This window comes from Sapajus apella, unplaced genomic scaffold (assembly GCF_009761245.1).
Source record: "Sapajus apella isolate SASKATOON/1434 unplaced genomic scaffold, GSC_monkey_1.0 scaffold47, whole genome shotgun sequence".
Lineage (NCBI taxonomy): Eukaryota > Metazoa > Chordata > Mammalia > Primates > Cebidae > Sapajus > Sapajus apella.
In genome coordinates, this window is record NW_022436987.1 from 2,909,807 (window position 1) to 2,936,105 (window position 26,299).

The window sequence follows — 26,299 nt, forward strand, 5'->3', positions numbered from 1 at the left end:
TTTCTCACTTTGGCAAGTGATTGGGAAAGAACCACAAGGAGCCCTGGCCTTACCCTTGGAAAGGCAGGTTGAGATAAGAAGAGGCTTGGACTGCAAAGACAAACTCAAATATTTTACCACCTTGTTCTAGGGATATAATTTACCTTCAATTGGACCCCGGCCTGCAGTTTAGTCCTACACATTTCTGGCCTGCAGCTACATGAAGGGAGTTCTGCCTCTAGTGATTGAGAAAACTCAAGGACTTCCTTACAAAGGAATTTCACTTTTTGATGCTTGACTCTGGAAGCATCACTGTATCAATGACTGTTGTTGTTCCTCTTCATCAAATTCTTCTCAGCTCCATCCTGAGATTTTTCAGCTGCCAGCCTGGGTGGCCAGGCCTGTAGCCCATTGTACCTTTCTGCCCAAGTGGTGATGCAGCCCTGTGCACTGGCTGTTCAGAGACAGTGGTAGATCCATGTTTATTTTTCCTGGCTGTGCCTTTAAGAGCTGCAGGAATGCAAAGGGAGTCTGGATGAGGGGTGGGGTCTCCCAATAGGGCTTCTGGGAAAAGGATCCTGGGAAATTTCGCCAGAAACTAAACTGAGATTCCAACTTTGAAAGTTGGGGGTGGTTTGTGTTGGGGAAGTCCTGTGATTGGACTGCAGAATCCCCTAGGGAGGAGGAAAGCAAAAATAAAAAGGAAATAGCTAGAGGAAGGGAATGGCAGGGAAGCCATCTTCACCCCCAGCCCAGCGCACACACAGTTAAGCCTGGAAGCAGCGTGCAATCACTAGCCTGGGGAGGGTCCCCATGTGTCAAGAGTGAGGGCAACAGATGCTGGACCCAGGGAGCTCTCTGCCACAAGTCAGTCTGCAAGGCCTCAGGGACCAACTTACCAACAGCTGGACTTGATCACCAGCTGGCAAACTGAGCACATGTATCGGGTGGAATAACAAGCGGACTTTGCTGTCTGCTGTGCAAAACGCTGTTTTTAGAGGATTTGTCACAGCAGCAGAGAGAAAGCAGGAGACCACCACTGGAACCCTCAAGACTTCTTTGAGAAGAGCCACCGCGTAAGAGCTTGCCCTGCTTGGTGTTTTGCAGGATGATGGTGGCCCTTCGGGGAGCTTCTGCGTGGCTGGTTCTGTTCCTCGAAGCTTTTCTGCCCCCGCCGCTGTGTGCCCAGGACCCAGCCATGGTGCATTACATCTACCAGCGCTTTCAAGTCTTGGAGGTAGGTGGCATCTGTACCCCTTGGACAAGGACCAGGCCTCCCAGAAGTCACTTTATTTTACCCATGCTTCTCTATCTACTGGGATGTCTTTCTCCCAGAGAGCAAATGACACACACATTGCCAAAGTTATACTTTAAAATGCTCGTAGTCTAGCAGTTGAGAGCCCAAATCCAGAGTCCAGTGTGCCACTCCCAGACCTTGAGCACAGCTGCACTTTGTGCTCTGATTTGGCAGTTTGTCTTATCTGTAAAACGGGGATAATAGTAGAATTTATGTTGTAGGTTTATTCTGAAGATTTAATCCATAGCTGAAATACTGCCTGGCATAATGGTATATACCTAAAATGTTATTATTCACCATAGTTCATTTTTTTAAAATATGAAACTTAAAAATGTTGGTCACTTTTTCTTCATGTTTAGTGTTTCAGGCTGATGGTGGATTTCAGCTTTTCTTTTTGTCTTTTATGATAAACCATTAGGTCACTGTAAAAAGTCATGATATCAGTGTATTGAGAAGCTAAGTCTTAGTTTCATTTGCTGAACTGGATTTCGATTTAGAAGTGAGCAGATTTCAGCAATGTTAAACAGCAAGAAAGCATCTGGGCTACCACCTCATTAAAATGTGCAAAACCGGACATTTTGGCAGCCTCGACAGGCTCCCAGAGACAACTGTAACCCTCCACCCTAGCCTTTGCCACACCCTGGCTTTGAATCTTCATACTTAATGACTTGCTTTTGTACAAGATAAATTGATAAATAATTTATCTTCTTTCAAAGACACCCTTATTGCTAATAACTATTTTCTACATTTTCCTGAAAAATGTTCATGTCCAAATTATTTGTTCTTCTAGTTACAGTCAGAGTAAAGTAATTCGACACAGCAGGCCAAACACATTTTCTAAGGGTGTCCAGCCAACAGGCTGAGGCCTGGAGGCAGTGGATGAAGTGTTCCCAGGCCAGTGGCCTCTCGTGCTTCTTCACGTGCTCCCTCCTGAGCCTCACCTCCTTAGAAGTGCCAAAATGTTGCTCAACCAGGATCTCTCTGCATTTAGCACTGACTTGCCTTGGCAGTAAAGCCAGCCAAATCCCTGCAAATTATCTTTCAATACTTTAAGAGCTTGTCAAGGGTATAAAGTACAGACTAATCCCTTCATGGCTATGAACGTGGATTTGAAAAAGACAAGGATATGATCTGTGTAGATATTCCCACCACAGTCCTGACCTGAGGTGAAGCCAGGTTGCAGGTGGCAGTCACTGTTGGCCAGCGCAGACACTCAACCACAGAGTGATAGCATTCCCAGCCTGAGAAGCCAGTCCCGGAGGGGTAAGAAAAAAGAGGGTAGGGGTTTAGACAATTATTTTGTGTCTCTCTTTCTCCATCTTTCTCCCTTCAAAATGAACAGTCTTACATATTGCTGTTTGGAGTATACATTTTTATATTTGTGGACAGCATTTTGACAAACTATGCCAAATAAGCTTTAAGTAGACATTGTCTTTGAACAAGCAATCCCATTCCCATTCGTTTATTCTTTTGTTCAACAAATATTTATTGAATATTATTATGTGCTTTGTCCTGTGCCAAGTGCTAGGGACAAATCTTCTGGAAATCTACCTTAAAATAATCTGATGAAGATGTAAATACAAAGTTTTTTTTTTCTTCTCAGCATCATTTGAATGACAAAAAATTAAAAACTATGTAAATGTACATCAAAAAGAGTAACAGAATAAGTAATGGGATATCATTTCAATGGAATGCTCTCATTAAAATTACGGTATAGGTATACATTAATTGGTATCAAAGTAAGTTCACAATGTATCTGCAAGTGAAAAAGATACAAAACATATGTATACTAAAATCACATTTTAAAACATATGTTTATATATGTATGACTAAATGCCTGGGAAAACTTTTAAAAACTGATATACTAAAGCATCAATAGTACCTTTGAATTTAGTAATTACGGGTGACTTCAATTTTTCCCATTTAATTATTTGTAATTTTCTAATCTTTTTCTGTGAATGATAGCTATTTATATTATTTGGATAATTTAAATAACAAGCAATAATTTGCAAATTTATTTTCTGACTGAAGCAAGGGCTGGAAAAATGTACCCAAGCAACGAGGGCATACATTCAAGAATTCCAAGAGTTCTCAAAAAATATATCTGTCATGCTGGGAAGATGTCAGACTCACACAAACGAGTACAAGAGTGCAGTGAGTAACTTGGCACTGAGAGTTGAACGTGCACAACGGGAGATTGACTACATACAATACCTTCGAGAGGCTGACGAGTGCATAGAATCAGAGGACAAGACACTGGCAGAAAAGTTGCTTCAAGAAGCTGAAGAAGAGAGAAAGATCCGGACTCTGCTGAATGCAAGTAAGAAAACTGCATCTTTTCCTAGCCCTGCTAGGAACTATCATGCTCAGAAACATACAGACTCAGAGCAGTTAGGGAGCATCATAGAATAATGAGAGTAAGAACTGGAGGTGTATGCTTTTGTGTGTGTTGCTAAGAGAGAAAGCTGTACAGAGAACAGGTGTCCAAAGGGAAATCCATTCTCGGAAAGCCACTCTTTCTTTCACATGGAGCACCTAAAGACTCCATAGAAGGTCAAGGCTACAGTGCTAAAGGTTAGACCAAGGAGACCACCTCCTGATAAATCTTGGTTTGGTGGAGGTGTGTGGTCCCAGATTCTTTCAGGGAAAGTGGCAGTTTGGTGGATTCTACATCCAGTACTCAGGGTATAGAGAGCACCTGCAAATGTACCAAGAGACAGTCTTAAATTGGAAATGGCAACAGCCAACCTTCAGGGCTGGGAACTGCAGTGAATTACTATTGTGTGTGCTGTCTGAGATGGTGATATGCATGCGATGTGGTCTAATCTTGTGATCCATCAGAATCACTTCCAGGCCATTAAGAATAATGTGTAGCAGCTCAAATTATAATAAACAGTATCAGGCAATAAACACACAAATGACAAGAAAAATTTTCTGTGCATGAATCTATTTCATTAAAACAATGAGGGAGACAAGTCTCCCACCTCAGGGTTTGTATTCTGAAATGTTTTCATTGCAAATAGGAAGACTTTATTTACATGCTAATTATGTCTGTACTAATACAAGAAACTCCACCAGGGAAATGATATATAAGCTGAGTGTCATCGTTGTGCTAAAAGTTTCACTTATCTTCTCAATGTAATCCTTCTAATAACTTCATGATCACTATAAGGAAAAGGGTCTTCCTACATAAGGTGACATTTGGTCTGAGTTTTGAACAAAGAAGTTAAAAAAGAATGAGCACAGGGTACTTCAAGTCAGAGCAAAATATACCAAAGGCGTGAGGGTACTGTAACACCTTAACAGGTATGCCCGCAAATATGGCTGAGTGAAAGCTTTTTAGACAGGTGACAGTAGGGAAACTAGGTTGAAGGACCCAGATAATGAGAGACCTTGCATGCTAAATGAAGGAAGGTGATGCTCACTGGAGAAACTACAGAGAACCATTGAGCAGTTTTTAACAAGAGCATGATACAAAGGAAGAGGGTAAGACTAGAGAGAGGAGGCCAGTCAGGGAATGCTGCAATAACTTGGGTGAAAAGTGACAGTGTTGCCATTAAGTATCATGGGACAGAGAACAGGTGGATTTGAGAACCATTGAGAGTTAGAATCTACATGGCTTTGGGATTGCTAATTAAAAGTAAAGGATGAATGACAGAGATGAGTTCAGGATGTTTTCCAAGTTTTGGGCTTAGGTCATTGAATGGTTGGTATGAAATATGTGGAGATGGAAAACTCAAAAGGAGTTTGGGAAACTTATTACTCTACTATTTTTTTTCAGAGTACTTATAACTCTGAAAACTTTTAGTTCATTTATTGGCTCACTGCTTATTTCCTACTTCCCTATCTGTAATGTCAGCTCTATGAGAGCTTGGAACCCCAGTTTCATGTTCAGTGCTGTGTCTCCAGTGCCTAGAATGGTGTCTGCATTCAACAAATAGTTTTCAGTGAGTAATTAAAACAAATGAATGAGTGGATATAGGGATTGTCAACACAGGCAGAGGGGTTAGTTATGCTTTGGAAAAAAAGAAGACATCTTATGCCTGAGTCAGAAGAAAGAGAGGAGGGTGCCTTGCCTATAATATGAAGCAATGGGTCAAGTGAGCAATCCTTTATGGGCCTGACATTGTTCTGAGATGAATCATCCTGGAAGACGAGAAGCTGGGGATAAGCACAGAGTGTGAAGGAAGGAAAAACAGAGGATGAACAGGGGCTTCCTAAAAAGTTGACGGGGAGGACAGTGTGCTAATGTGGCCTGGGCTACAATGTGTCTGAATTTTCAAACTGGGGGGTCAGGCAGGACCCTAAGTCTGAATAGCGGTGCTTAATTGGATCCCTGAGCTGTTCCTGGTCCCTGGACACTCTCAGCCCACAAGGCCTTGAGATTACTCCTTCCCATTCCAGGTAGAGCTCAGTAGAGGTCCTGAGACTGGACTTGCTTTTTCAATCCCCATCCTCTGCCCCTCGGACCCTGTAGTCCTGAAATATCCCCTCTCCTAACTCTGTGGTAAATGAAAACTCATTTCTGAACTCTCAGAGATTGCTGCATCCATGTCTGTTATCTCTGGAGCTCACATCTGATGCTGTGTTGGTTTGTAAATCAGCCAATACTTGTTGCCTCCCACTACTGGATGGGCCCTGTGCTGTACAGGAGGGATGGAGGAGTGCGTAGGACACGTCTGCATCCTGCTCTAGCTTCCTTACTGCTTTTCTTGCCTCTCACAGTCCGCCTGCTGTCATGAGACCTTCCCACAACACAAAACAGATCACAATTCGCCTCTGTGTAGAACGTATTTTTGTTGTTCACCATCAATTACCAACAACAAAAAAATCCATTCAAATCTCCTAGCCTTTTTTTTTTTTTTACATAGCAAAGGTCCTTTACAAAGTGATCCAAGTTGATCTCCAGCTCGTTCTACCATAACTTACCCAAATGCAGTTTAAATATACATATATTTATGTATGTGTGCATATTGATTTATATATTAAAATGTATTATATATGATTAATATTTTTTTCCTAGAAATCCTTTATGATGCAAAAATGCTGTGAATTATTTGTGAAGACCTATGAGGGAGAGGATAGAAGTGAGGGAGGGCTGCCAGGCAGATTGGCCTATAGTGCTCCTGGAGCACTTCATTGAGTCCTCCCAGGGAGCATTTCACATACCCAACCACACAAGTCTGTATGTATTTGACTCATCAGTCATTCCACAAATACTGACATCTTCATTTCTGCATTCACAGAACCTAGGTCATGTCCTCCCATGGAGGAGGCCATAGAAATTGTTTACAGAAGAAATAATGATGGCAGAGACCCCTGCAAAGCTTAGTTTAGGGAAAGACAAACTTGGAAACAATCACAACTGTGTGATTAGTGCCCCCCTGACTTACTATTTTTAGAGGTTCTCTATCTAGGAGTAGGCTTCGGAATACCAATTTATTCTCCTGTTACACACTGTTTTGTATTGTACATATTACGTACACTCCTTTTTTTTTTTTTTTTGCCATTTCTGTTAGTAACTATGCCTATATCGGTTCTCATGCCGTACAACAAATTACCATAGATTTAGCATCTTAAAACAATACACACTTACTATCTCAGAGGTTCTGTGGGTCAGGAGTCCATGCATGGCTTAGCTGGGTCCTCTGCTGGTAGTTGCAGGGCTGGGACCCTCAGCTTTTAGAACCTCTCTTTGCCATAGGCAGTGCACGGCACAGCTATTGCTCCTTCAAGTAGATGGAGAGTGCTTTTCTTTAGGAGGCACCTAGTCCCTCTTTTAAGTGTTTTTATCTGATTCAGTCAGCCCACCCATAATTTCCTATTGATAACTTCAAAGTCAAATGATTGGGACCTTATTTGTATATGGAAAATTACTTCACCTTTGTCTGACAATGTAATGCAATCACCCAGAGTGCTGTCCTGTCATACACACAGGTCCTGCCCACACTCAAGGGAAGGGAATTACACAGGGCATGTACTCCAGAGGGTAGAAATCCTGGCGACTGTTTAAGAATTCTGCCTATCACAGTGCCTCAGTCTGATTGGCTCAGCTGGTGCTACTAATTACCTGTACCTGCCTTCTTCCTGGAAGACTCTGATCTTCCTGTCTTCTAACCTTGGCCTATAGAGACTGTGCCAGTTACAGACCTTCCACTAAATCCTAAAGTCTCAAGTTAGCACCCTTCTGTGTGCAAACACCATGGGATTATGGGCTAGGAAAGCATCACCAGAGATCAGATCAGAGGGTTTCATTCATAGGTACGCATTGTCTTAGAGAGTTATAAACCGCGGCAGAATAGATGATGCAACTTCCTTGGAAAATTTAACCTTGTATCTCAGGAGACTTCCAGAAAATTATAATACTGATCTCAGTGCTTCTCACTTATTTTAGGAATGTTATTCAGGCAGCTATTAAAGACCAAGTATTGAGAATAATAAGATAAAATTGCTCTATAATTAAGCCATTCCCTATAGAGCTATTCTCAAATCTTCAGTCTTTATTTAGAGATTATCCCCAAATGATGTCCACATGAGGCTTCAACCTCAGAGATGTTTTGGGGGTAAGTAAAATCTAAGCATTTTAACTCCGTCTGTCTCACTCTTCCACTCTCCTTTCCTCTCTCTCCTCATATTTACACACATACACAATTTAGAATACAAAGGAGTGAACACTATTAGAATATAATCTAACTTATATTTTAAAATTATTCCAAGTCTTTAGAACTATAGCTATTATTACTAAAATATAATTTTGTATTGCATTTGATAATTTATGGTAAAGAATCATTGCCTCAGACAACAAGAATTTATCCAAATGATACTCTTTGGAAGATTCCACAGGCCGCATTCTTGTGTGGATACCAGTATTAACCTCTTTTTAACTCATAAATAGCCTGTGAAGAAAAATTCTCAAGGCAGTCAAAACAAGCCATTATAGCAGATTTTATTTTATTTCCTGTTGTCGTCCAGTTCCTTTTATTGCAAGGGTGCATGCAAGTTACCTCAAGTAACCTTCACCCTGCTGAATGAAATAACTCACATCTTTTGTTAGGTCACGTTTCAAAGAACAAAGTCTGTTGCAGCATATTTAAAGCCTCTGGGATCTGTCTAGGTTTTATAAGTGTGCATGACCCATATTCAAAAACATTAAAAGCAAGACAACTAAACAAAACTCCCCACTATTAACCAAATAAAATGTATCTGTTAGCCAACTCTCAAGGTCCATTTGTTTGTGATGAATGGAACAAAATATTAAAAGAAGTATAACTATTGGTACAGATGTGTTTCCCACAAAAGAAGGGATTGAAAGTATAAATGCAGGTGTAAGTAGAGGCCGTGTGTGTGTGTGTGTGTGTGTGTGTGCACATGTGCGTGCATGTGCCTGTGTGCACCCAGCTGTTTCTGCATTCATGGCGGCAGCAACATTAGAGGTGTATATACAGTACAGCTTATCCTGTGCTTTCGCTTGGAAAGGCCATGCGCATGGGTCTCTGTGCCAGGTTCAGAAAGGCCTGTGTACACAGCACTTCTTTTGTTTATCCATCTGAAAGGCCTGTGGTCTATGAGGACACCTCCAGCCCCATCACTACAGATTCTCACAGAGGGTTAGCTTGTGGCTCCGGGTGCTCTCAACATCCACTCATTCTTGCAATAACTCCTTTGTTTATTTAACAAATGCCCAACTGAATTCTAGAACTATGTTGGCATTGTGCCAGGCATTAGAGATGGAATGTGGGATAGAATAACATTCTTGTCCTCAAAAAGCTTACAGCCAAGCGGAGAAGCTGTCTAGACAAATCCTGAGTGATGATGGCTCTGATGGAGGAAGTCATAGGGTGTCGCAAAAGCACAGGGGGCAGGCATTAAGTAGATATGGTCAGGTTGCCATGTAGATGGGGGGATTGTGGAATCTGGAAAGTAGCCCTCAAGCTGAATTTTAATCATGGAAAAGAGCTAATTAAGTGGAGGATCAAGTAAAGGGCAGTTCAAGAAAGTGAAACAGCGTGCGGCAGCACAAAGGCATAATTGGGCTCACTGTGTTTGTGGAACAAGTTGTTCAATAGAGCTCAGGTGAAGGAGGAAGTTGTAGAGAGGTGATGAAAGGAGCAGACATGAGCTAAGCTCCTCTGAGCTAAACTAGTTCACACTTGCAAGCTGTAGGGAATCAGAATAATGTGAACAACAGCAATTAATGTTACTGAATGCATATTATGTACCACATAATCCATAAGCATTTTATATATTTCACTGGGCTATATCATGCAATACTCATGATAACCCTGTGAGATAGGTATTGTATATTATCTCTTGTTTTATAGATGAGGAAACAAGGACACTAAAGGATAAGTCATTTGTCCAAGGTCACAAAACTAATAATGGCAGAGCTGCAATTCGACCCAGACAGCTGGTTCCTGAACACAGTAACCTCTCCCATTGTGCTGTCTTCAGAGTAGTGATAAGCATGGAAGTGTTGGGGCTCAGAGGAGGTTCATTCTGGCTACAAGGTGCAGAGCAGAATGGCAGTAAGGGAGGCTGATGGGACACAGAAGAGAGAGGCTGAACCCAGTGAAGCCATCTCCAGGACTGGCAGGGAGGCACATGAGGTAGGAGCCTTCTGTTGTGAGAGTAAGTGCCTGGGTTCAGAAGTTCTAGCTGTTTCTTATCTCATCATGGGTCACAGTATAAAAGCCAAGTTAGTTTTTCTAGTCACTATTTGATGATGATTCTTATGTACAAACAAACTGCTTTTAGATCATTCTTTTAAACTCTGGCCAAAAAGGTCCAATTTTCTTTCCCCACCCTCTTGTTTTTTAGTTCCCTGTCATTTCATCACTGACTTTTAAACAGTAAAACTCCAGTGCTTTCTCCACTTTTTGCTCAGTTAACAGAAGAGTCGCACAAATACTTTCTTGGACTAGAAGTCTTCCCTTTGGCCCTCGTCTGACTGGTCACCATATCCAGTAGATTCTTCCTTGTGAATCTCTCTCAAGTATACCCTATCCACCTACACTGCTCTCTCACCATCTCTAATCTTGATTCCTATGAAAGCCTCCTTGCTGACCTTCCCGCCTCCCATTCCTCCCTGTTTCAGGGCTTTATCCTACATTGCCACAGAGTAATCTTGCTAGTTACCATATCGCTGCTTTATCCCCTTCAATGGCAACCGAAACCCACAGGGAAAAGCAACCCCCAAAAAAATAACATATAAAGAAAGTCCTTTACAACCTGACCCCAGCCCAACCTAGCTTTCTTTGGTTTAAGTATGAAAGTAATAATTGCAAATTAAATACAAACTATGAATATGGTGTCCACTATATGTGTTGTGGTTACTTTTATCATAAAAGTGGATAAGAAGCCAACAATTGAACACGGCAACTTTGAACCTCCCTCAGCCTCTCGTGCCACTGCTATCTGCCTAGCGCTCTGTCCAGCTCACCTGCTATTCTGAAAATGTAAAATATACTTCATGTATGCCTCTGTCATTTATGCTGTGTTCCCCCAAGTCTATCATTGTGCCTGGAACACAGTAGGAGATCAATCTTTTCTGACCTGAAAGAATTGTTTATTTGAAAGTGGAAGGAACCGTTTGCCAGAGATAGCATTCAGCCCTTACATCTGACGTCTTGTCTGATGCCCATGAAAACTCTGCTAGATTAATACTATTACAGCTCCTTTTCAGATGAAGAACCTTGGCTTAGAGAGCTCCATACAGCCCATCTCCTCTCCCCACATTCCTGCCACATACAGGATTACGCACTACCCCAGACACACTAGATCCATCTCTGCCTCCATGTCTACTCACATCTCCACCCCACCCTCTATCAGTTATCTGTTGCCACAATAATGCTACATAGCAAACCATACCAAAACTTAGCAGGTTCAAACAACAATCGTTTATCATTTCTCAGGAGCCCACAGGGTGACTGGGTTGTTCACATGTACACCTGCAGTCAGTGGCACGTTGCCTAGGAACAGCTGGGTGAGGATGGCCTCAGCTAGGGTGATTGAGCTGTCTTCTGTGTGGCCTCTGCTCCTGCAGGAGGCTAACCTGGACTGGCCTCATGATCAAGGCAGATGTCTAAGAGAGAAAGCAGAAGCACACAAGGTCCCTAGAACTTAGCCTGGTCACTTTAAGACTTTGCTGTTCTGAGTCTGGCTCTGAAGCTCACCCCTCTACTATGACCTCTAGTTACACCTTTATAAGGGTTTTCATCTCAGTGCTTCTGAAAACAGGCAGCAATCAACACTGATTTTAAAATATGCAAATGTCTACATGAAAGCAGTGAGTCAGGCATTGGTGTGATTAACAATTTTGAGGAGGTGTCACCAAAGAACCAGCAAGAAGTTGCTGCAAAGTTCAGGTTCAGGAAGCAGACCCTAGACCCATCACATGGTGAGGAAGGATAAAAAGAACAGGATGAAATGAGATGTACTTCACAGAAAGAATCCATGGGAAACATCAAAATGACTTTGTGTTTTCTAACTGTACATAGGTGAATGGCAGTACCGCAGCTAGAAATTGAGAGCATTTCCATCCCTTTCAGTTGGGAATATTACAGGGGAAAAAAAAAAAAAACAACAGTATGAAAAAAATCAGCTCAGTCTTTAAATGAGAAATACATAAAAATGAGAAGTTCATAATTATAATGTTGGAATGGTTACAATGTTGTTGCAGTTAGATAATTGGTAGAGAGTGTAAACTGTTTGATCAGAAATTCCCCAGAGCAGCCTGGGCAATATAGCAAGACACCATCTCTACAAAACATTAAAAAAAAATTATCCAAGCATGGTGACATGTGCCTGTAGTCCCAGTTACAATGTAGCTGGGAGGTCTAGGCTACAGTGAGCCTTGATCATGCCAATGCACTCCAGCCTGAGTGACAGAGCAAGACCCTGTCTCAAAAAAATAAATTCCCCAGAGGATGACCCATTTCCATGCTTTACTTTACATGAGTGTTGACAAGCCTGGATGCTCTAGGACAGTTCTCAAACTTTCAAGTTCAGAAACCCTTTACAGTCATAAAAATTATTCAGCCTCCAAAGAGGTTTTGTTGAGGTTGGTTATAACTATTGATATTTACTATATTTGTAATTAAAATGTACCAGATACTATTCCAGAATAAGACATGTACCTGTGGGGGAAAAAAAAAAAACAGATAAGAAAAAGCCCCTGCTTTTATTTATTTTTTTTCATTTTTTAAAGCTAACATTTTATTGAGGAAAGCCAAACAATAAAATATGTTAACAGATAAATGTATAAGTATGCAAATAGAATATAATAAGTACTATAGAGGAAAATGAACTAAGGGAAGGAGTTATGGAGACCTGGACTCTTCTAAAAGGAGGCATTGGAAGGAAGTTGTCTATGTTGGACTCCAGATGTAGGGACCCCAGGGTGGAACCAGGCTGGACTCACTCACACCCCACACATCTTCCCAGCTTCCACATGCTCCACTGAAGTTGTCAACTTGATGTTGTTGGGCAACATACATGAGTGCATGTGAAAAGCCATGTGTCAAGTCTATTTTCTTTTTCATAATTTATTGCTATTATCAGTAAAGCTGTTAGTGTTCAGGACTGGGTGCCATGGAATACTCTGAATTTAGTGTGGAAATCTAGAAAAACCTATGATATAGATTTAATAAAGGATTCTGTGTGACTCACTAAAACCAACATATAGAGCAGTTATTGTGTGCCAGGCCCTGTTTCAGCCCTAATCCTGGGTTCACAGCCCTTCTGCAACACCAAATTGCCCCATGGCTCACTGAATTTTATACAGTTCCTGTTTTCCTGCTACCCATCCACTAAAGTACTCAGCAAAATATCACCTGCTAATTTATGCGATTTCCAGGTTGGCACAATATGAATTGGGATAGGAAGTTTGGACACTGACAAATTCTGCATAATCTCAATCTAATTAGTTTCCAAGTTTGGAGAGTACGCAATAAGTTGACTAGTGAGGGATATATATATTGTGTCCCAGGTACTAAGGATAAATAGAGTCTAAAGTGCTTGCAGGGGAACAAAGTGAATAATCAATTCTAGTTCAGCATCATAAGTGCCCTGGAAGGGGCTGCACAGAATGCTTTCAGCAGATAAAAATGGCCAACCAACAGCTCTGCAGAAGCAGAGTATTTTGTTTTGAATAATGAGCGGGTGTATTCCAAGTTAGCAAAGGTGAGCTAAGGAAAAGTCTGAGCAAAACCTAAAATTTGTGGGAAGCCATGGCAGGTTTGGTGACTAGTGACTAGTGTGATGAGGAAGTGACAAGAGAGGAAGTTGACTAAGCACTCTGCATGCCGTGCTGAGATATCTGAAACTTATTCTGTGGGCAAACAATAAGTCCATGCTGACAATTTTATAGTAATAGCATGATATTTTATAATATTTTAAAACCTTAAGAAAGAATTATACGAGTTAATGTAAAGTGCCTAGCACAGTACCAAACATGCTGTATGTCAGATATATTTGTCAGGTATTTTATAACTGACTACCAGTCTGAAAGCCATCATCTCAGTGCCTGTCATTCTACCTATCAGTTGATAGGTATTGACAAATGTTTATTAACATGATTACAATCCAGGTGGTTGAAAAAGTCAAGTTTTATGACAGCATTTCAGGAGGCAGTCTAGTACTCAGGGTTTTAAGAGAATTCTCTCCTCTTTAATGAATTCATCACTCTTCTCAAGCCAACCTGCTTTTCCTTCTCTGCTGCAATTTCATGTACCCTATCACCCCATCTTTGAGTCTGATTTGGTATTACCTGGTTCCCTCAATGGAATCAGTTATTATGAACTGACCGCTCCTTTTCTAACGACTTATATCCATCACTATTCGGATAGCTCTCCTCTGGATTATACTCACAAATTCATTACCTGCTTTCCCTCTGTCCTTCCCCAGCCACGAGCCATTCTCCAACAGCAGCCAGACCAGTGTTTCTGATCCTTACCTCAGATTGAGTGACTCCCACATAAAGGAATAAGTCTCACCAAATTTGGAGAGTGTTGCTATTAAATCAGGGGAAAAGTATTTAAAAGATTCAAATAAGTGATACTTGTGTATGAATTTACTGTGAGGCCTTGGGCCAAATTCTATCCTAATTGCTTCTCTGCAATTCTGCCTGAGGGGGAAACCCAGATTCTCATTCTCTGCTTTGCCAGGGAAACCTTGCATGTCATTGTCTCTGTTAAAAAAATTTGCATCTTGGCTGGACCCAAAGGTTTTAAATTTATTTCCCATCCTTCCTCAATCTTTTCTTCCTGCTAATTATCTCTTCTCCAGAGAAGCACAGCAGGAAGTTTTAAAATACCCTTTTAATTGAACACTGTAAATATATTATCCTCAAATTCCAAAAGAAAAGGAATTTATAAAACTTACAGGGTATCAGCCCTGAAAATTATGTAGACAGTATCCAACCTAAACCTCTTGTTTTACACCTGGGAAAAACAAGGTTGGGTTGACAAAGGGACTTTTGGGGAGACACATAGTGCCAAAGGCTGAGTTCAGACCACTCACATCTCTGACTCCAAGTCCTAGGTTTCGTCTACAAAGGAAGGAATAGGAGAAGGAGAAGGAACGTGGCCAGAATTCTATTTCTCTTTTCTAGAACTATGTTTCCCTGACCAAAACCATATATTGACTCTTTTGTTATTTCTCCAAGTGTTCTGCATTAGAAAGGAGGAGTAGAGGGAGAAAGAAGCATGTTTGTGTTGGTTTCTGCTGTATTTTATGTTATTGACTGATTTACTTTGTTTTGTTTTGTTGTTTTGAGACAGGGTCTCCCTCTGTTGCCCAGGCTAAAGTGATGCACTCTCAGCTCATAATAGCCTCAACCTCCCAGGTTCAAGTGATCCTCCCAACCTCAGCCTCCCACATAGCTGGGACTACAGAGGTGTGCCACCCTGTCCAACTAATTTTTGTATTTTTGTGTAGAGACAAGATCTCACTATGTTGCCCACATTGGTCTTAAACTCCTGGGCTCAAGGGGTCCTCCCACCTCAGCCTCCCAAAGTTCTGGGATTACAGGCTTGAGCCACTGTGCCCAACCATTTCTGCTATATTTTAAATGAACATTTTCTTATGGGTGAGACATTAATATGCCTTGCTCTTAGACACAGTCCCTCCGTAGATGGGCTGCAAGCCTGTTGACTTTCCTTCAGGCAAGAGGGATGGGTAGGCTGGGGGCTTCCTAATAAAGGCCCATAGTCTGTGACTAGATCCCAGAAGGCCCACTGCTCTCATCCACCCTTCTGTACACCTAGATGGTCTTCATCCTTTCCCACCACACACATACATACACACCACCATGCCCTTGGGGTTAGCTAGAGGGGTCCTGACTGACTGCCTCCCAGCTCAGACTGAGCTCAGAGGACCCCATCCCCACCCTTATTGGCTGTGTAACCTTTCCAAGTAGCTTATATAAGCCTTAATGTTTTCTCATTTGGAAAATGGGGATTAAAATATCTACCACCTAAACTTATCATAAGAATTATATGTGTTCTACATTTTAAACATATATTAAAACACCATAGTATCCCCCATCAATATATATAATTATTTGTCAATTAAAAATAAAATTTTAAAGAGTTTTGTTTTTTTTTTAAAGAATTATATAGGACTGGGCATGGTGGCTTACACCTGTAATACCAGCACTTTGGGCGGCCAAGGCCAGGAGAATTGGTTGAGGCCAGGAGTTTCAGATCAGCCTGGTGAATGTAGCAAGACCCTGTCTCTAAAATAATAAAATAAAATAAATTTTAAAACCTTAAGAAAGAATTATACGAGTTAATGTAAAGTGCCTAGCACAGTACCAAACATGCTGTATGTCAGATATATTTGTCAGGTATTTATTACCTTCTCTAGACCTTGTGCTTGCTCCTTAATAGGTGTAGCTTTTGGGCTTTTCTCACAGCCAATAAACCTACCCTCTTACCCCATAAATGTCCTCTATGGTCACTTACAGGCTTAAATCTTACTCATCCTCTGTGATCAGCATAGAATCAGGGAAGGGCAGAGGCTCTTCATGAGACAGGTTAGGCTTGGGAAACCGAAAAGGTGTCTCGGGCTCAGGTGGAGGGGTGGCCCTGGCAAGCAGAGCAGATCATTCATTCCTCATCCTTCTACACTGCAGCCTACGGCCCCCAGTAGCGCAGTGTGGCAGGGGGTTCTTCTGTTAGCTGCTCCTGCAATACATAAGGTTCCCTGTTGTCCCAGATTTCTCCACATTCCGCAGGGCTTTGGCTTCCTATACCCCAGGCTGACCCAGGACAATGTTGACCCAGAGGCTACAAGAAAGCAACCCCTCAGGCTGATGAAGCATGTTAGCAGGGGAACACGGGGGCAGCTGATGGCTGAGAGACTTCTGCAGCTTGCCTCCAAGTCTGGCTCTGACCACAGTATGAGCCAGGCAAGGCCACTGTGTCCCCGGAAGCAGCCAGTGATGTCATGACCACTAAAAGGACTGACTTTCTGACACTCGACTCTTCCCAGCTAGGGTTAATCCCACCCCCACTTCTGCCATGTGTTCCCTTCATGAAAACCTTGGGTCAGATTTTTTAATGGAATAATGGATTTGAAAGTATCTTAAAAGCTTTAAAGTACTTTACAAATTATTATTTACTTAAGATGAGCCTGCAGTTAGAACTCCGGAAGTGCAGTAATATTTAGACTTTAGAAAAATATCTGCTTAAATGAGGCTATTTTTTTTAATTCATTCAACAGATATTTATGAACACCCAACTCACTGAGTTAGGACACAATATCCATGAAGATGAAGGAGTAGAAACAAGGAGTCTAGGAGCGGGAGAGAAGGACAATGAGCTAGCAAATAAAACAGATGAAATAATTAAGAGTATGGTAAGTGATCTCAAGGAAATAAAAAAAGGGCTACAGTAGATAATTTTAGGGTAGACGTATTTGCATAATATGGTCAGAGGAAGCCTCTTAAAGAGATAATATTGAAAGTGAGACTTGAAGGCTAAGTAGGAGTTAACTGTGGGAAGATCAAGAAAAAGAGCACTCCAGGCAGAAGATTGCAAGTGCAAGAGCCCGAAGCAGAAACACATTGGCAGGATCCGAAGACAACCAATGTAATCACAACACAGTGAGCAAGGGGAGACAGATGGCAGGTAAAGTCACAGAGAAAGGTAGGGGCCACCTTATATAGATTCCTTAGGCCAAGGGTTTAGGTTTTTTTATTTCTTGTTTTTTGTTTTTGAGACAGAGTTTTACTCTGTCACCCAGGCTGGAGTGCGATCGCTCAATCTTGGCTCACCGTAACCTCCACCTCCCAGGTTCAAGCAATTCTCCTGCTTCAGTCTCCTGAGTAGACGGGATTACAGGCATGTGCCACCATGCCTGGCTCATTTTTTGTATTTTCAGTAGGGATGGGGTTTCACCGTGTTGGCCAGGCTGGTCTCGAACCCCTGACCTCAGGTGATCTGCCCACCTTGGCCTCCCAAAGTGCTGAGATTACAGGCATAGGCCACTGCATCCGGCCCTATGTAACATTATAATTTAAAGGGAAGTTTTACTATCAGGATTTGCTGGTGGTAGAGAATAGAAGGAAAGAAATCAAGGATTTCCAGGTAAGAAACTTAGTTTATGGTTCTTGCCTGAAATGGGAAAACTAGGGAGAAAGAGAGTTTGGAGGATAAAAGTAAGAGTTCTGCTTTGGACAGGTTAAGTTTGAAGGTATCCAAGTAGGGACACTGAGTAAGCAGGTGGATAAGTGGGTTTGGGACTAAGTAGATATCCAGATAGAGGCTAAAGATTCGAAGTTGGTAGTCATCATTATTTAGAACTTCCATGGTCTCAGAGATAGAATGAGATGACTTAGAAAGTGATTGTTGATAGAGAAAAGGGGAGGCCTGAGGACAGAGTATTTAAAAGAGGAAGATGAGAAAGAACTGGCAATGGACATCAAGAAAAAGCAAGCCAAAAAGGTGGGAGGATATACATGAAGGGGATGCCCCAGAATCAAGGGAAGAAAGGGTTTCAAGGGAAAGTACTGATCAAGTAATCAAGTTCTGCTTCAAAGTTGATCAGGATGAATCCTGAGAACTGACCCTTGGATTTTCCAACATGGAGGTTGTTGGGGACCTTGAGAGAAACGGATTCTGAAAAATGGGCAGCAGAGTTTAGACCAGTGGAGAATGGAAGTCTGATTAGAATGGCTTAGAGGATCATCAAAAGTGAGGAAATGCCTCTTTCAAGGAGTTCTAATAGAAAGCAGAATAGAGAAATGGGACCGTGCTAGTATGTTTTTCCAGGATGGATGATTTACTGAATGATCCAACAGGGAGGAACAGACTACTGAGGTAGGAAAGGGAAGATAATTTCAGGCGATAAGTTCTTGAGTAGGTGAAAGGGGAAGAGATCCACTGCAAAAGTAAAGAATGCAGGAAGGACAGCAGAGAATGTAGGGTCAGGAGCAGTTTGTTGTGGATTTGGTTGTTGAAAATTCATTATTCATTCAGAAAATACTGAACTACTGTGTGCCAGATGCTACTCTAGGAACAAGGCACACAGTAGTGAATGAAACAGATAAGACAAAGCTTATAGCCTCATAGAATTTACATTTTTTGAGGGGAATCAAGCAATAATATGCTAATGACAAATGTAAAATATGTCAGACAGAAGATAGTAAACACTATGGAGAAAAATGACCCAGGGTAAAGAAGTCACCAGAGAGTTGGAGAAGAGGGTTGCCTTTTTTATAGGGTGATGGGAAAAGGCCTAACGATCAAGGACCATTTGAGAACAGGCCTAAAGGCAGCAAGGGAGGAAGCCATGCAGATATTTGTTTCCAAGCAGAGGGAACAAAAAGTGCCAAGTCCCCGAGGCAGGAGTGTGTTTGGTACAATCTAAGAAATTGCACAATTGTACAAGCCATGTGGTGGAACAAAATGAACAAGGTAGGGGAGAAAAGGGAGACAAGGAGTGGGAGAACAGAGAGAGAAGCAGTGGGAAAACAGCTTACATGTGACTTTGGAGGTAAAGACCTGAGCTTTGTCCATTTCACTGTGAGTGAAATGAGAAGCCAATGGAGGGTTTCAAGCAGGCAAAGGACACGATGTGACTTACATTTTAAAAGCATACCTTTGGCTGCTTTGGACTGGGAGGCAAGGTTGGTGGCATGAACACCACATAGGAGATTGCTACAGTAATCCAGGCAGGATATGGTATAGTTCTCCTCAGACTGCTTCTGCTTTCTCACAGAGTAAGCAGTAACTCTCTGTGCCAGACTGAGAAGGGTATGACGGAGGCTTGCAGGGTGATGAGAAAGTATAATAGTCACATGGAAAGCATGATAGGACTGCTACCCACACAGCTGGCAGATAACAAGCAGTTTGCTAACATGCTTGCTTACCTCCGAACCTCTGGGACTCATCTCACTGTACATCTCTCTTCCTCCTGTCCAATCTTTTTTCCTTTATCCTGTTTCTTGTCCTCTGACTCCGGCTGACCTTCAATGGGCTTTAAGAACCCAAGCATTTATTAAGAAAATGACAACCTGCTGACCCATCCGGGTTTTTTTGGTTTTTTGGTTTTTGACAGGGTCTGGCTCTCTCACTCAGGCTGAAGTGCAGTGGCAGGTTCTTGGCTCATTGCAACCTCCACCTCCTGAGCTCATGTGACCCTTCTACCTCAGCCTCCTGAGTAGCTGGGACTACAGGTGCATGCCACCACACCTGGCTAATTTTTGTATTTTTTTGTAGAGATGGGGGTCTCACTCTGTTGCCCAGGTTGGTGTTGAACTCCTGAGATCAAGCGATTTGTCTGCCTTGGCCTCCTAAAGTGCTGGGCTTACAGGTGTGAGCCATGGTCCCTGGTCCACATCCAGCTTCTTATACCAAAGCCTTTCAAAGAATTTGAAGGAGCTCCTCAGAATGCTCTATCTATCATTCCAACACTTTATACCCAGAAGTCAATGAGGGAAGCCCAGGGTTCTTATGCTCTTTCTTATTAAGACTACTGTTTCCTACCATAATATGAACCTCAGCAGAATTTGGGGTAGACCTGCAAGTTTCTTCATGCTCCTACCAAGACCACCACTCTCTGCTTCCATAACACTGCTCGCCTCACAACAGATGCCCTGACAAGGGAGTCCCAACAAGAAATCCAGAACTGGCTGGGAGTGGTGTCTCCCACCTGTAATCCTAGTACTTTGGGAGGCCAACGCAGGAGGACTGCTTAAGTCCTAGAGCACGAGACTAGCCTGGGCAACATAGTAAGACCTCATCTCTGCAAACAAACAAACAAAATTAGCTGGCCATGGTGGCGTGCGTCTTTAGTACCAGCTACTCAGGAGGAGGAGGTGGGGGGATTGCTTGAGCTCAGGAAGTTGAGGCTGCTATGAGCCAAGATCATGCCACTGCACTCTAGCCCTTTGATAGAGTAAGACCCTGTTTCAAATAAGAATGGGATGTGAAGATGTAGATACAGATAAAGCCTATTCTGCAGGAGAAGCTGCCTACAAAATGATGGGAAGAGATAAAGAAGCAACTAGAAAAAGGTGCCTAATTGAAGGTGAATTGTTGTTTTAATATAGGCTAGATGCTTATAAGCTAAGGCTAAGAATCTAGTAATGAAGGAGAAATTAAAGATAACAGAGAGGGGATAATTCATCAAGGAAGTCTAGAAAAAGTCAAGAAAGGACGAGATCACAGTACAAGTTAATATACTAGTCTGGGACAGGAGAAATGACACAGTTTCTTTTAAGATGTGTATGAGTATAGCAATAAGGGAATGACTGAAGAAAAGTTTATAAGTGAGGAGACAGGAAGTGAAAAGAGTTCATGTCTAATGGTATTTATTTTTTCAAAGGAGTTAATCTACTGTTGGTGAAGGGACTGGCTGGGGCAGGGTGGGGAAGATATAAGATAGCTATTATGTGGAAGATGGTGGGCTAACCATGAAGACCAGTATGGTATTTAGGGCTCAGCTGACATTGGAGACTCCTTATGTGTAGTGGCACCCATATACACCACTGTGAGATTTTCCTTCACTATCAACACTCAGCCCCAGGGCAGAGGCAGATGTTTGAACTCATCCTGGGCCAGGGACTTTTGTTGGCTGGATATTGTGGCATAACTGGGGTTGATGGGTGAGGATGCTGGTGAGAGAGCTATTACAGTGGTTTAGGCGGAATAGGAAAGAAAGTGAGGTCAAGAGAGGGCTGATGACCTGGGATAAAGTAGAGGCCAAGGACTGGAGGGCATGAGCAAAGGAGTGAGGAAGGGAAGAATAATTGCAGTGAGTGGGATATTAGAGTTTTAGATTTCAGATATGGAATAGTTGTGGGGAATGGGGAGATTCAGAGTATAGTCACTGGAGGAGGATGCTAACGTGGTTTAAAAGTAAGTTTCATTGAATTGAAGAGGTGGACATGTTCCATGCTTATAGGATAGTGTCCTGGAGACTGCCAATGATTTAGACTGGAAGGAGTTGACAACATGAGGCACATAGCAAGAATACTACAAAGGAAGAGTATTTGCTGTAGCTGGGAAGAATAGTAGTCTGAAGTGGTACTGAGGAGCTAGAAAAATCTAACTCCTTCTTTTTACTTCATTTTTCTCCTTTCTTCTGGTTTAGACCCTTTATCATCCCATTTGGATTAAAGAAATAATCTACTAATTGATTTCCCCGATTTTGGTTTACCTCCCAAGTGTCTATCACACACAGGACTTCCAGCTTAACCTTATAGATCAGTCTTGACAGCCTTTATTTCACTCCTGATCAAAAATGTCAGTATTTCTCTATCTATGTAATAAAATCCAAATTTCTTAGCCTGGCCCTTAAGATTCCAGGCATAGAGACAGCTTCAGTCTACGACCTTGAATAATACAGTTGCTAGGGGTGCTGATCCCTGTGCATTTGAAAATGTATGTGTAACTTTTAACTCCTCCAGAACTTAACTACTGACAGCCTGCTGTTGACCAGAAGACTGACTGATAACATAGACATCGATTAACACATATTGGGAATGTGATCTGGTTCTTTCTTATTTACAAACTCCAGACAAAGAGAAAGTTGCCTCTGAAGTAATGCATTACAGCTGGGAGAAACAGCACTGTGGCTTTATTCTTAAAATAAAGTAAGCTAGAGGAAAGAAAATGTCATTAAGAAAGCCATAAGGAAAAGAAAATATATTTACTGTTCATTAAGTAGAAATGGATCATCATAAAGGTCTCCATCCTCATCGTCCTCTTCACACTGAGTAGGCTGAGGAGAAAGAAGAAAAAAAGGAGTTGGCATTGATGTCTCAGGGTGGCAGAGGCAGAAGAGAATCAAAATTTTAACAGGATCTGCACAGTTAAAGCTCATTTTCAAAGGTCAACTATACTTTGCTTTATATATCTAGTTTGAAGCAGTATCAAACATTAGCTTGTATTGGTTTAAACTCTACACTTCTTTACTTAATCTTAGAGGACTTTTCTGAAAGTGGTTTTGTGTCTGGAATGGTTCTCCTCTCCCCTCTGAGTATAAAACTCCATTTATCCTTCAAGGACCAAATCAAATGCAGACTCTTCCCTGTATCACATGACATTTCCCTTCTCTAGCCTTCTTAAAATTCCACTTTACTCCCTATCTTCTAGATAGTCCTGTACCCAATAAGAAAGAACCATGCCCAATTTATCCTTGTAACGCAGTGCATAATACCTCACCTCACTCATTATCTTGCCCCTTGTAGGTATCCAGTGTCTGCTAACTAAATGCATTCATACATTCATGAATAAATAAACAGAGCTCTTATAATGTTGTAGTCATGTTAAGGGCCAGAATCCTTCACTAAACGATAATCTCCTTGAGGTTTAGGGTTGATATTATATTTTTTTATCCTCAATACTTAGCACCATTCTGGGAGCATTATAAACTAAGTACACACTACAATAAAATATTGGTAAATGAAATTGAATTAGTGGCTTCACACCTAAGTCCTTCTCACTGTGTCAATCCCAAGTGCTCTGGAGAGTGAACAGGGTCTCTGAAATAGCAAATAGTTGTTCATATCCTGAAGTGAATAAAATGCTGACTCTTAGAACTGGATAGCAAGTCTCTTAACAGAGACCCATTTATTTATTTATTCTTTCATTCATCAAGGCACACCATGAATTGTGATTGATCTACATTCAATAACTATTATAGAAACTAAGGAAAAAACAATCTGTGGCAATAAAGAGGTGAAAGATAGGCTTGGCTTCTTGCCGGGATTTAAATGCCCTGTTTTTTAAGGAAACAAAATGCATGCCTATGTTGCATGTTCCATCTAGGATTTTCCAAGAGAAATTCTTCTAAGGACTGTCAAGTCACAGTAGAATTGAAAATATTCCCTACCAGTATTAGACCTGAAAGGAAACAAGATTTGCCAAGCATGGTGAGCCTTCTAGAAAGCAGACAGCTCATGTTTATAAAGTAATCTCTCCTTTTTCTCCTGTTTGCCCAGGCTGTGACAACATGCTGATGGGCATAAAGTCTCTGAAAATAGTGAAGAAGATGATGGACACACACGGCTCTTGGATGAAAGATGCTGTCAATAACTCTCCAAAGGTGTACTTGTTAATTGGATCCAGAAACAACACTGTTTGGGAATTTGCAAACATACGGGCATTCACGGAGGATAACACCAAGCCAGCTCCTCGGAAGCTAATCCTAACACTTTCCTGGCAGGGAACAGGCCAAGTGATATATAAAGGTTTTCTATTTTTTCACAATCAAGCAACTTCTAATGAGATAATCAAATATAACCTGCAGAAGAGGACTGTGGAAGATCGAATGCTGCTCCCAGGAGGGGTAGGCCGAGCACTGGTTTACCAGCACTCCCCCTCAACTTACATTGACCTGGCTGTGGATGAACATGGGCTCTGGGCCATCCACTCTGGGCCAGGCACTCATAGCCATTTGGTTCTCACAAAGATTGAGCCGGGCACACTGGGAGTGGAACATTCATGGGACACCCCATGCAGAAGCCAGGATGCTGAAGCCTCATTCCTCTTGTGTGGGGTTCTCTATGTGGTCTACAGTTCTGGAGGCCAGGGCCCTCATCGCATCACTTGTGTCTATGATCCACTGGGCACTATCAGTGAGGACGACTTGCCCAACTTGTTCTTCCCCAAGAGACCGAAAAGTCACTCCATGATCCATTACAACCCCAGAGATAAGCAGCTCTATGCCTGGAATGAAGGAAACCAGATCATTTATAAACTCCAGACTAAAAGAAAGCTGCATCTGAAGTAATGTATGACAGCTGGGAGAAAGAGCACTGTGTCTTCGGCAGCTGTTCTACAGGACATTGAGGCTACAGCCCTTCACAATATAGTATCCCTAAAATCACACACAGGAAGAGTGTGTAGAAATGGAAACACATATGCGTCCTTTTCCAGATGTCACCGCCTTAGGTATCTTCCAAGAGCTTAGATGAAAGCACGTCATTAGGAAAGTTTCAACAATGTCCATTACTCACCCAAAGCTTCTGGCTCTCAAGGCTGACCACATTCTGATACAGCTTACTTCAAGCCTTCTCTTTTACTGCTCCCCAGCATTTTGTAACTCTGCTTTCTTCCCTGCCACAATTAGAGTTGTGTGCCAGTCCCTAATACCACTGGCTTTTCTCTCCCTGGGCCTTTGCTGAACTCTTCCCTCTTTTTCAAATGTCTATTGACATTCTCCCATTTTCACTGGCCAACTAAAGTACTATTAATATTTCTTCTGTTTTGCTTTTGAGACAAGATCTCACTATGTTGCCCAGGCTGCTCTCAGACTCCTGAGCTCAAGAGATCCTCTTGCCTCAGCCTCCCAAGTACCTGGGATTATAGGCATGTGCCACCACACCTGGCTTAAAGTACTATTTCTTATTGAGGTTTAATCTCTATTTCCCCTAGCCCTGTCCTTCCACTAATCAAGGTGGGCATAACAATAAAGTAAAAATATTAACATTTGAATGTCACTTTCCAGGTGAAGAGTGTTTGCACATCATTTAATTCTCATTTCACCCTTGTGAAACAGGCACAAGTCTTTACAGCTGTCATTCTAGAGTTTAGGTGAGTGACACAATTACAAAGTGAAAGATAGAGCTGGAAAATACTACAAATCCCTTAGTCTTTGCCCAAGGAAGCATCAAATATGTATGTTTGTTCACCTGTCTTTTATAGTCAATGTGTTCACCATTTCAGCCTAAAAATAATAGTCCGTCCCTTTAGCCAGTTTTCATGTCTACACAAGCTCTTTCAATAGGCTTTCAGACAATAATTCCTCCAGAAAACCAGTCTAAGGGTGAGAACACCAACTCTAGCCTCCTCTTGTCTTGCTGTCCTCTTTCTTTTTGCTTTAAATTCAATAAAAGTCACACTGAGCAAATCACCTCATCAGGTTATATTTGCCCACATACCCTAGGCATAAAAGCTTTCTGGGAGTGTTGCTTGTATTAGGTTTACTGTGAATGATTCCCAGCACACTGAGGCCCTTGGTAAATATTCTGGAATCTGGACAGAAGCCATACAACAGGCAAGTGGCTCTGCCATAGCAGGCATGTCCTGTGGCACAGAGGGCAGCGTGCCTCTTGACAGGAGCTTCCTCAGTGTTTCTCACGTGTTTGTCCAATTCAGCTAAGTTCAAATCACAAGTGCAGGCTCTGGTGCCAGTCTGTGTCACGTGCTGAAGCCTCTGTCTTTCCAGGATGATCACATGAGAAGGTTTGCTTTGTGTGCTTGCAGCTGTTTTCCTGTCTTTGCCAAGCCCAGGCTGGGACCACAGGCAGTGAAGAGAAAATGTTTTTTGCCATAGCATTTGAGTAGATCTTCGGCAGAGGAGAATTACTAAACCCATGGATACAGTGTAATTACCCACAGTTCTAACAGAATGGTACGGAAAGCCCAAATCCTTTGTGGAATGAGACAGGTATGAATAAATAAATGTGGTATTACCTGCCTATTACCTACCTGTTTCACAGATATAAGGAATGTGGGCTGCCTCACAGAAGATAGTGAGGTGGATTTATCAACAGGAGTGAGTCCTGCAACC

At 42.0% G+C, this 26,299-nt stretch overlaps 1 protein-coding gene across 1 annotated transcript; it reads left to right on the top strand.

The window, feature by feature from the left end:
• Positions 1–571: 571 nt before the first annotated feature.
• Positions 572–25,636, top strand: OLFML1 (olfactomedin like 1). Its single transcript, XM_032240618.1, has 4 exons — positions 572–846; positions 1,087–1,216; positions 3,308–3,596; positions 23,727–25,636. The coding sequence occupies exons 2-4, from the start codon at positions 1,088–1,090 to the stop codon at positions 24,515–24,517; spliced, it is 1,209 nt and encodes a 402-aa protein (XP_032096509.1). The 5' UTR covers positions 572–846; position 1,087; the 3' UTR covers positions 24,518–25,636.
• Positions 25,637–26,299: the final 663 nt, after the last annotated feature.

What these genes read in the sequence shown, in the direction of transcription:
- OLFML1 (XM_032240618.1), top strand. Translation starts at nt 1,088, where the DNA reads ATGATGGTGGCCCTTCGGGGAGCTTCTGCGTGGCTGGTTCTGTTCCTC. An exon ending in AGCGCTTTCAAGTCTTGGAG is followed by an intron (nt 1,217 to 3,307) that starts GTAGGTGGCATC and finishes TTCTGACTGAAG; the next exon opens with CAAGGGCTGGAAAAATGTAC. An exon ending in CCGGACTCTGCTGAATGCAA is followed by an intron (nt 3,597 to 23,726) that starts GTAAGAAAACTG and finishes CTGTTTGCCCAG; the next exon opens with GCTGTGACAACATGCTGATG.